General features: G+C 51.9%; 1 protein-coding gene across 3 annotated transcripts in view; it reads right to left on the minus strand.

The window, feature by feature from the left end:
- Positions 1-460: 460 nt before the first annotated feature.
- SYNE3 (spectrin repeat containing nuclear envelope family member 3) overlaps positions 461-12,010 on the minus strand; it is a 99,851-nt gene continuing 88,301 nt past the window's right edge. For 2 of the 3 annotated variants that reach the window (XM_047794492.1, XM_047794491.1), the window contains one exon: positions 461-2,506. In XM_047794492.1, coding sequence (XP_047650448.1) covers positions 2,186-2,506 — 321 coding nt within the window. In that variant the 3' untranslated portion in view covers positions 461-2,185. Of the gene's footprint in view, positions 2,507-6,488; positions 6,498-12,010 lie in introns of all 3 variants that reach the window. The other variant, XM_047794493.1, reaches the window with a different exon arrangement.

The following is a 12,010-nucleotide window of genomic DNA, read 5'->3' on the forward strand; positions in this document are numbered from 1 at the left end:
CCCTCTCCTCTGCTGCTGAGCCAGCCGGGTGACAATCCTACTGGGGTGAGGGAAGTTGGGGGGAGCCCCTGCTCCATTCGCTGAGTCCCCCTGAGCGCGGGAATTAGGGCATGATCGGGACCTGGGGACACAGGAGGCTCGCTGGGGGGTCACTGGCTGCCACCAGCGAGACACTCGGGTAACAGACTTCAAAGGATGCCACAGGCATCTCAGGATTTGCAGCAGGCAGGGACCTCCCTGCACCCCCACACTGCCCCAGGCACAGCCACTCTCGGGGCTCCCTTATGGACTTGGCGAGAGACACAGCGAAGGAGGGGGACCAGCAGCTTTTCCATCAGGCCCAGGGCATTTCTCTCTCCTCTCTGCCCTCTCCCCATCCCCTCTAGCTCTCTCTCTAGCTCTCTCTCCCTTCCTCTTTTTCTCTCTCTCTCTTCTGCCCCAACTCTCTTACTCTCTCCCCTCCTCTCTTTTCCCTTCCTCTGTCTCCGAGGCCCGCACACACACACACACACACACACACACACACACGCATGCATAGACATAGACTGGGACTGGGCAGTAATGGTTACACGTCTCACCACCTTCCCTGCTCTGGGGCCACAGAGGAAAAATAAACATAGCAAGGTCCCTCTGTGACCCCTTTCTCAAAAGGCACTTTAAAGCTCTTCCAGTTGGCGCTCGGGAAGCTAGAAAATCATAAAAATCATACCTGCCTGCACCCACGTTAAGCAAAAGAGATTACAGTTGAAAAGCACCGTCAGTGGTTGTTATGTCGCAACAGTATTTGCATGAAAGTATGAAAATATCAATTCTCTTTTTTAAAAAAAAAGTGATGCCAACAAGCTCTATGGCATCATTGTCAACGTTTAAAAAATATACGTAGACACTCCCACCTGGCAGCGCTACACCTGTTCCTTAATCCACTGAGTGAGGCCGGGGATCGAACCCGCATCCTCAGGGATACTAGTCAGGTTCTTAACCGACTGAGAGCCACAAGGAGAGCTCCAGCATTTTTTAAAAAGGAAAACTAGTGTCGATTTGGGGAAAATAAGATCCAGTTATGAAGCACTTAGGAACCGTTGCTAATTCCCTGGGGGGAGGAAGACAGTTCCAGCCTCAAAGCGCAAGCGGTCTGTGGGCCTGACTGCCACACCCCGGTCAACAGGGACCTGGGTCCCTTGTAGGTGCACAGGTGGGACATTCTTGGCCCAGAGGACCCACCTCTCTCCAAAGTCCCTTCCGGAGGAGGAGGGACAGACAGGCTCAGCTCCACGGCGGACCTCTCCTCTCTGCCTTGGACCCTCGAGCCCTGGTCCCTGATGCGGCAGATGCTCCCCTCTGTCCCTTCAACCTGAGTCTTAGATGATGAAAAAAAACTCAGCCAAAGAGCAACGGAGGTGACACATCTTGGTGGGCATGTCAGGCGGGTGCTGCACGGACTGCTTACCCTTGGGGATCAAAATCTTAACCATATGATTTCTCTCTGTCACATTCTCCCTGAACAGGGCAAACAACATACGGAGCTCAAGCTAACCATTTCCTGAAGACTCGGCATACCGACCTTGGATGTTCATCGCTGGTCCACGCTATCCGGGCCCCTTGCACTTGATGTCCCCATGTTCTGCGGTGCTCTGGGGTTCTTTTCCTCCCTAACCTCGCCCTATCACATGCCACTTTTCACTGCTGTCACTCAGCTTGCCCGGGATCCGCACCCTCTCCACTCTAATCCACGGCATCTAATTCATTGTCAATTTAAAGACGAGACGAGCATGGCTGTTCTCACTGTGCGTAAAGCAAGAGTTACTGGGCTCTGAGTGAGGGCCAGTGTTGTTCTTCCATGCTGACACCTCGGCGGCCTCTTCCAGAACATCTGGGTGGGGAGCTTGCCTCTTGGGTGGGAGGAGGTGGCTGTAAAAGCGACATGTTATTGCTCCTGCTTTCCAGGGCTGACTGCAGACCAAGGCCAAAAGGCTACAAGATCCCACTGGACAAGTACGCTGCTGGGAATCTTCCCAATGACAAATAGAGGTCATATATGAAATTATACAGACTGAGCATGTGCACACAGAGCATATAAAAATTCTGTGCCTTACCCCCTCATCACACAGGGTACACATTTAGTATAAACAGACTAAGAGGGTATTGTATAAAAGTAACATTCTTCTGAAGACCACAGATACAGTATTTACATGGATGCAGCTCCGCGGGCTCCGCTTGCCCTGTTTCCAGTTTCCCCCGCATCCTCTGGAGGAGCCCCGGGGCTGATGGAAGTTTGGAGAAGAATGTGGCCCGCGTGGTCCGGGGGGCTAAGTGGGTGGGGGGCCGTTGTAGCGGAGCATGAACCTGAAGGAGCGGGCGAAGTTGTTGGCCAGCGAGCAGCTGCGGTGCTCTTCCCCGACAGGGAGCAGGAAGAGCAGCAGGAGCAGCAGCAGCAGCAGCAGCTGCAGGGGGAGCGCCACGCAGCACACCTTCCGGCAGAAGGCGCCCAGCCCTCGCCCCGTGGAGTCTGCAGAACCAGAGAGGAGACGTGAGTGGGCTCAGGGGCTCGGCGTGCGAGGGGCAGAGTGACTCTGGCTGGCTCTCCACGCAAGCCTCAGCTTTCCCATCTGTGAAGTGGGACTGACGTCAATTCTGCCAGAAACAAGGATCTCTAGTTTTCTCAAACCCCTCAGGGTGTGAAAGGAAGGGGAACAAGTTACAGGCTTTGTTACCCCATAGATCTCTTCCTGGGTATAAGAGTCCTGGGTGTGAATCTTTTTTTTTTTTTTTTGTCTTTTCTGAGGCCGCTTCCCACGGCACATGGAGGTTCCCAGGCTAGGGGTCTAATTGGAGCTGCAGCCGCCGGCCTCCGCCAGAGCCACAGCATTGTGGGATCCGAGCTGCATCTGCGACCTACACCACAGCTCACGGCAACGATGGATCCTTCACCCACTGAGCAAGGCCAGGGATTGAACCCGCAACCTCATGGTTCCTAGTCAGATTTGTTACCCACTGTGCCACAAGTGGGAACTCCCTGGGTGTGAGTCTTAAGAAGGTCACTCAAGCTCTCTAAATGTCAGGTGTCTCTTTTATAAACAGGGGGAATAATGGTCCCTGCCTGCAACGTTGTCATGAGGATTCAGTGAGACAGAGCCTGGCACATAATTGATACCAAAAGCTGCTGTCATTATTATTGATATGCATCATTAATGCTGTCATCATCCGTGGTGCCTGTGTTTGGCCGAGGAGCCAATGGGGTGAAGCCACTCTCTGTAGGATTATGACTGAAGGTCTCAAAGTCAGAATCCTGCCTGGGCAGAACCATACAGCAGCACTGTGGGGCCATGGTTGGCCTCGGATAGCCGGTCCCCTCATCGGCCCCACCACATGCCCCAGTGCAAAGTACCCCCCTCTTTCCATGCCCCCTCACCCCTTACATAAGACACATTCTTGTGCTTGGGGAACCTGGTGCTAAACCATTTGAAGATGACCTGCTTTTTTTTTTTTTTTCCTTTTTAGGCTGGAACCTGTGGCATATGGAAGTTCCCAGGCTAGGGGCAAATCACAGCTACAGCTCCATCAGCCACATCAATGCAGATCCGAGCCGCATCTGCAACCTACACCACAGCTCACGGCAACGTCAGATCCTTTACCCACTGAGCGAGGTCAGGAACTGAACCCACATTCTCATGGATACTAGTTGGTACTGGTGAGCCAGCCATGGGAGCTCCAAAGATGACCTACTTCTGGATCAAGGTTTATAAGCAGGAGGGCAAGCTCCCTTGCTGCGATCTATTGAAAGTCAGCCCTCCACAAAAGGGTTTGAAAAAATAATAACAAAAGAAAACAAAAATTATTGTCACCATCTAAATCATGGTCATCATCACCATCATCACCATGATCAGCATCAGCATCAGCACCACCGTGAGCAGCAGCGTCATTATCATCACATGACCTTCATCACCATGATCAGCATCAGCGTCAGCACCACCGCGAGCAGCAGCGTCATTATCATCACATGACCATTATCACCATGATCAGCATCAGCCATCAGCACCACCGCGAGCAGCAGCGTCATTATCATCACCATGACCATTATCACCATGATCAGCATCAGCGTCAGCGTCAGCACCACCGTGAGCAGCAGCGTCATTATCATCACCATGACCATTATCACCATGATCAGCATCAGCATCAGCACCACCGCGAGCAGCAGCGTCATTATCATCACCATGACCATCATCACCATGATCAGCATCAGCATCAGCACCACCGCGAGCAGCAGCGTCATTATCATCACCATGACCATCATCACCATGATCAGCATCAGCATCAGCACCACCGCGAGCAGCAGCGTCACCACCATGATCACCAGCATCATCATGTCCACGTTCATCATCATGTTCTTCACCATCACTTTCTTAATCTCCACCTCCTCTTCCTTGTCCTCCTCCTCCTTGTTCCTCATGACCATCTTCATCATCAACACCCCCAATATCACCTGAAGGTCAGCCTCACAAGTCCAATTTCCTCATGAGCTTCTTTGCTGCAATGTCTACAAAAGAGGCTAAAGGACGTTTCCTAAATTCTAGAGGGACTGGCTGGGTTGCAGCTTCATGAGGTCCAAGATCTAGCCACTTAGTAAGGTAGAGGCTCCGCAGCGAAGATGCAGCATGGTTCAGGACAGGGACCTAGCTCTCAGGAACTTGGTCCACTAGACACCAATGCAAATTCTTTCACACACTAGCTGTATGACTTTGGGCAAGTCAGAAACCTCTCTGAGCCTCAGTTCCCTTCTCTGCTAAATGGGGATAAAACATCCACCCTCATCTGCCAGGTTGTGGTGTGGACTCTAAGCAAAGTACATTTATTCACAGATTAAAAAGTATATGTGCTCTTATTAGTAGTACAATTATTATAGAATATATCTACCAGCTCCCGGAGGAACCAAAAGTTCACCTTCCAGGGCACTGAGTCAAGTGATGATGATGATGACAACAACGACAATACCAATGATGGTGAGGATGATGATGATGAGAATGATGATGTTGAGGATATGATGAGGAGGAGGAGGATGGCAGTGAGGATGATGATGATGGTGAGGATGATGATGGGGATGATGATGATGATGGGTGAGGTATATGGTTGGGATGTGATGGTGAGGATATGATGATGATGGATGATGCTGATGGTGAGGATGATGATGGTGAGGATAATGATGATGATGGGGATGATGATGATGGTGAGGATGATGATGATGGTGATGATGGTGAGGATGATGATGGGGATGATGATGATGGTGAGGATGATGATGGTGAGGATAATGATGATGGTGAGGATGATGATGGGGATGATGATGGTGAGGATGATGATGATGGGGATGATGATGATGATGGTGAGGATGATGATGGTGAGGATGATGATGATGGTGAGGATGATGATGGTGAGGATGATGATGGGGATGATGATGATGATGGTGAGGATGATGATGGTGAGGATGATGATGGGGATGATGATGATGATGGTGAGGATGATGATGGGGATGATGATGATGGTGGTGAGGATGATGATGATGGTGAGGATAATGATGATGGTGAGGATGATGATGGGGATGATGATGGTGAGGATAATGATGATGGTGAGGATGATGATGGGGATGATGATGGTGAGGATGATGATGATGGGGATGATGATGATGATGATGGTGAGGATGATGATGGGGAGGATGATGATGGTGGTGAGGATGATGATGGGGATGATAATGATGATGGTGAGGATGATGATGATGGTGAGGATGATGATGATGGTGAGGATGATGATGATGGTGAGGATGATGATGGGGATGATAATGATGATGGTGAGGATGATGATGGTGGTGAGGATGATGATGGCAGGGATGATGGTGGCAGTGATGGTGGGGATGATAGTGATAGGAAGTGTGCAGGTGTTCCTGGGAAGTTCTGATCTGAGCACTTCAGTCTCTCTGCCTCTCCTTCCTGAATCATCTCACCCACTCTCCTGCCCTCTCCTCTAGATGGATTACACTTGACCCTATGCCTCTAGCTTCGAATGTTCACACTCATCAAAGTCCTTAGATGTGGACTGTGTAAAAACAGACTTCTTATAACCTACACAGTGGAGAATCACTCCTGCCTGCATTTGTTTCAGCAGTGGCTTTAGGATCGGAGCATGATAAAGCCATTTAAACAGCTGAAAGAGCACGAGAGCACAGAAAAGGCAGATCTTCATGCAGCTGCCGGGCTGAGTCAGAGCCGGCTGGTGCGTGCTCCTGCCCACCCACTCGGCTGCCTCGGTCTGTGGGGCTCTAACTTGACTCTTTGACCATTCATATTGACTTCACTCTACTCCACATCTCTGACCCATCCAGAGAGGGCAGACAGTGAGATACCTTGTAGGCTCATCCTGGCCTGGGTTCACGCCCAGCTGAAAGCCTGTCTTTAATGGGCTCCCCCGTGAGATCTGGTTCTAAGGGTCCTACTTCTGTTTGCTTCTCCATCCTCAGAGCCAACACTTTGCTTATTTAAGTGAGGAGTTGGGCCTCAACCACGATCCTCTGGGGACAATATCTCTGATGGTCCAAAGTGTTGACGGGGTGGTCTTTTTCAAGGACACCCGCTGCCTGCCCAGGGTCTGTTCGTTTAGAGCTCACATCCTCATTTGAGCCCTGAATTCTAGAATGCTGTTTAAATGTTTTTTTTGTTTCTGGGCGGCACCTGCTATATATGGAAGTTCTCTTGCTAGGGGTCAAATCGGAGCTGCAGCTGTCATCCTACACCACAGCACAGCAATGCAGGATCTAAACTCCATCTGCGACCCACGCTGCAGCCCACGGCAACACCAGATCTTTAACCCACTGAGTGAGGCCAGGGTTCAAATCAACATCTTCATGGATCCTAGTTGGTTTTTTGACCCCTGAGCCATGATGGGAACTCCTAAAATGCTCTTTAAAATAGAAGGTACATTTTACTAGGAGTTCCCGTCGTGGCGCAGTGGTTAACGAATCCGACTAGGAACCATGAGGTTGCGGGTTCCGTCTCTGCCCTTGCTCAGTGGATTAACGATCCGGCGTTGCCGTGAGCTGTGGTGTAGGTTGCAGACGTGACTCGGATCCCGAGTTGCTGTGGCTCTGGCGTAGGCCGGTGGCTACAGCTCCGATTCAACCCCTAGCCTGGGAACCTCCATATGCCACGGGAGCAGCCCAAGAAATAGCAACAACAACAACAAAAGACAAAAAAAAAAAAAATAGAAGGTACATTTTACTACAATTCTCAAATGATTAGAAAACACCCACATAAGCACACACACAAACACACCTGCACACACAAATAGGCATGAACTCCCTTCTAAGAAGCCAACAAAGAACTTTACAACGCAGCTCTTCCCACATCTGGGTGCTTCTCTGTGCCTCGGTTTCCCCAGAGAAAGTACTACGTGTGTTCTGCCTGATTAGAACTACCCAAAGAGAGAAGGGGCTGCCTCCGGAAGTGATAAGCTCCCCATCCCTTGGGGGGTGGACCAGAGGGCCCACAGCACATGGTGGGTGGGCGGGGGAGGGAACAGGTAATTAAATACCTGAGAGTCCTTCACTATCCCTCACCCCGGACCTGAGCCTCTAGGGTTTTGAGGAGTTCAGGCAAAGTGAGTTTATTGCAGGAATTGTGACTTCATCTTCTGGGTGAGAAGGGATGTGGGGGAAAGAAAAGGTTTGGAGTTCTGGGTTCTAACCTGGTCCTGTCACTTCCTAGCTGTGTGACCTAGGGCAGGTCACTCAGCCTCTCTGAGCTTCAGTGCTTTCATCTGTTGGGGAAAAGGGAGACTGACAGTTGCCTTCCAGAGTCCCAAGGATAAATGGTGCAGGCTACGCTCAACATCACAGCTGGTGCTCGGCAAATACTCCTTTCCTCCTCCAGCTGATGGGTACCAGGGCAGATGGGTAACTCCTCCCAGTCCCTCGAGCTTCCCCCTGCATCCAGATGCCAGGGATCAGATACCATCAACCTCCTCAGCCCCATCACAGAGGAAAACCCGTGCTCCCTAAATGCCATCTCTTGGCCCCTTAAAGGCCCTGCCACGCTCCTGCCACAGGGCCTTTGCACAGGATATCCTGTCTGCTAGAAGACCCATCTTTCTTCAGCGCATCTGGTTCAATCCTACTGATCACTCTAATCTCAGATTATGAGTCACTTCCTCAGGGGGCCCTTCCCTGTCTCTAGACCAAAAAAGCTGTATGACACATTCTCAGTAACCCAATACCTTTCCTTTGGGTTACTGATTTTCTTTTCTTTTCTTTTCTTTTTTTTTTTGGCCGCCCCAGTGTGGTTTATGGAATTCTGAGGCCTGAGATCAAATCCAGGCTGCATCTGTAAGCTACACTGAGGCTGGGGCTTCACAGGATCCTTTAACCTACCAGGCTGGGCTGGGGCTCAAACCTGCATCCTGGGTACTGCAGGGATGCCACAGATCCTGTTGTACCACAGTGGGAACTCCGGGTTACTGACTAAAGTCTGTGTTCCCCTGGCCTCCCTGGAGGCAGGGTCCACATTGGTTTGGTTCATTGCTGTATCCCAGCAATGCTCAAGAAATATTTGTTGAAAGAATGAAATTATGAATAAAAAGCCCGTTTCCCTTCCTGGGTATCTGGCCGCCTGCTCTCCTCTTGGTGCCTGTGGTGACCACGCAGACATTCGCTGATCTGTGAGCTGTCTGCTCGGTCCCCCTGGCTCCCCAGAACATCTGGGCTCCAGGCATTAACAAACGCAGTGAGCGATCATGCCCCAGCCCCGTGCTCAGCTCCCCCCCCTCCCGCCCCCCTGGCTGCTCACAGGCTGTCTGAGCTCCTGGCCAGCTCTGGGAGGTCCCCTGTGCCCATTTCTCAGAGGAAAAAACTGAACCCACAGGACATAACCAGCCCAAGGTCAGAAGGACAGACTCAAATTGCCAGCACAGCTCCACGACCAGGCTCCTTCCATCATCCCACGTGGTGTGTTTTCCCAGCCACAGTGACAAAAGCCTCTGCTGAAGCTGGTCCCACCCTGACCCAGGGCCTCCAGTGTGGAAGTCACGCTGCATCACCACTGGGGCTTTCAGGGTCTTTCCAGGAACTGATCGGGCCTCATTCTCAGCACAAAGATGCTTTCAGGTCAGTGCCAAGAGCTCAGGGTGATGGCCAGGGGCCAGCTTTTCTCTGGCAATTCATGATGGGCCACGTCAATGCTCCCCTCAACTCTCACTTGCAACTCGGACAGATGCTGAGCCAGGTGCTGGCTGGCTCCTTCTCCCAGGGTTTCCTCTAGAACCCCCAGCAGGGGGCGGTGTCTGGGGCCCGCTCCACTTCCCTGCCTGCTGCGGGAAGTCTCCTGGGCGGGGCCTGCCCACAATGCCTTGCGCACCTTCTTCACTAAGTTGTTGGTGCGAAAGCCTTCAGTTAGAGCCGGAGACGCTCTTCCCAGGAGCATCAGAGGCTGCGGACGGGCTCCCACCCGGGGACAGGATGGCAGCGCCTGGGGTGGGGTGGGGGCTGGGTTCATTTGATCTCCTCACTGGGGCAGCTCTACTTTTCCAGCCCCCTGGTTGGTTTCGGAGAGGCCAGGGCTGGGAGGATCTGAGCTGGCCTACAGGAGGTGGTGTGGTTTGTTGATGGGAAGAATCTTTGGATGAAACAAACGGAGTGGGGGGGGGGGGTGACCTTGTCATTCCTCTATCAAGGTCGGGGCCCTGCCCAGTAGCAGATGTGTGGGTACCAGGCTGCCGTGCCTTCCTTCCCTCGCCCTCAATCCATCCATGATCATTAAACAAACAAAAAAAAAAAAAAGAAAGAAAAAGAGGGAGAGAAATCTCAGTGTCCCGGGTGATAGAACATAAACCCCAATCCTCGCTGGAAGAACAACCCCGTTCCAGCGATGGGAAAAACTGAGTTTTAAAACCTGTGAAATATGGGCAAGTGCATAAAATGCCACCCTCGGGTCTCTCAGCATCTCGATCCATCGCTCAGGGGCCACAGCAGGGGACCCACGGGAGGACTTCGTTCTCCATCTCCCCACCCCCACCCCCCCGCAACTCCAGCGCGTGGCCCTGCCTAGGTCACCCCGGCAAATGCAAACATGGGCAAATCCGTTCCACTACACGGCTGTCTGACGCGGGACCACTTCTCTGCCCCAAGGCAGGAATTTCACAGCCCAATGGCAACTTGAAAAGCAATGATATTTCATGCGTCTGAAGGCTGCAGGCAGACGTATCCGGTGGCACTGAGCTGGCAAGTGTGTGGGCAGCTGCAAATTTAATAAATCTTAATTATCCTGTTTATATAAACAAGCAGGCTGAAGGCACTGACGTAGTTGGAGCCTTCAGTGGTTCGGTTCGCGGAGAGGAAAAAAAGCGTGGAGAGCCAACTGCTCATAAATAATTAGCTTTAGGGCAGGGATTTTTTTTTTTTCCCCTTCCCTTCAGACTAAAAATAATATATGGAATGTTTTTAAGTTGGCAAGATTACAGCCTCGGAAGACAGCACCTACTTTCTACCTGCTGGGCCTGCGTGTGTGTGTGTGTGTGTATGTGTGTGTGTGCAGGTGGGCACGCGTGTGCAGACCCAACATACGCATATGCATGCGCACACCTCACCTGGCGGAACGCCAGAACCACACCGTCGGGAGGATCCCCCATCCACCCCCGGAAGTGGCTTTACCCCCCGGCTCTGAGAGAGAGAAGCAGGGGCAGTGTCTGCAGACATCTCCAGGCTCCTCATTTTCATGGCAATTAAGAGCCTGCTTTGCATTAGTTTACAAGGAGAACTTGACTCTTAGTTTGGGGGACCCATATTGTCTTCATTGGAAAACTGTGGTTAAGTGACTCGCCAATGGATCACACACACTAATGGTGGATCCTGGATTCAAATCCAGAGCATAAAGCAGCGGTCCTCAAAGCCTGGTCCCCAAGCCAGAAGTGGCCACATCACCTTGGGAACTTACTGGAAATACAGATCCTAGGGCCACCCCAGACCTAAGGCATCTGAAACTCCGGGGGTGGGGACCAGAAACCTGTGCTTAATCAAACTGTCATATTAAGGAGCCCTGGAAGGCCTCTGCATAGTGGCCTCTGGGTGGCTTGCTTCCTCACAGGAGGCTGAGACCCATTAGCTCAAAAGCCAGCCCCAAACTCAAACTCTCACACCTCCATTTGTTTTCAATCCAAAGAAGCAGATTCTTTTTTTAAGCTATTTAGAGCCTGCCTGCTTTGCATACCCCCCGAAGCTGTGCCCAACATCTGCCATAGATAAGATCCACCTTGCAGCTGTAAAGACCACAGGCGCCTGCTGTCCTTGGGCGCTCTCTGACCAGAGCAACGCCAGCCCAGCTGGGCATGTGACCCTCTCTCTCCCATGTCCCCCCACCCCTTAGGCTCCATAGGCCCCATAGGCAGCATGTGCAGCCCACCTGGGCAATGATACATCTCAAGTAGCTAAACCAGTGCTTGGCACAAAGTCGGCACTCGGTAAGTATTTGTGGAATGAATGAATGAGACGATACTGAACATACGGCTGTGAACACTCCACGTTAACCGGCTCTCAGGCCCCCAGGAACCTGAGTCGCGCTGCAGGGCTGGTATCAGCCAGTCAGGTGTCCCCCTACTCAAAACCACCAGGGCACCCCCAGACATGACTCCCCGCTGGACTCTGGTCTGGGAGCTACAGGCCAGAGAGGGGCTTAAAGTGCGGGAACTGGAGGCAGCCTAGACACCTGGCCCTGGGCCCCCCAAGTGCCACCAGGAGTCGCAGCCTGGGCTGAGTGGGCCACCCTGCCCTTCCTGAGGTTCTCCCCTGTTTCTCAAGAGCCCCTTGTTTTTCTAAATGGGGGGGGGGCAGTGGACCAGGGCTTTCAGCTCTTCTCTAAAGAATGAATGGTAGGAGTTCCCATCATGGCTCAGCGGAAACGAATCTGACTAGCATCCATGAGGATGAAGGGTCGAACACTGGCCCCATTCAGTGGGTTAAGAATCTGGCTTTGCTGTGGCTGTT

The sequence above is a fragment of the Phacochoerus africanus genome, chromosome 9 (genome assembly GCF_016906955.1).
Source record: "Phacochoerus africanus isolate WHEZ1 chromosome 9, ROS_Pafr_v1, whole genome shotgun sequence".
In the NCBI taxonomy this organism is placed as follows: Eukaryota; Metazoa; Chordata; class Mammalia; order Artiodactyla; family Suidae; genus Phacochoerus; species Phacochoerus africanus.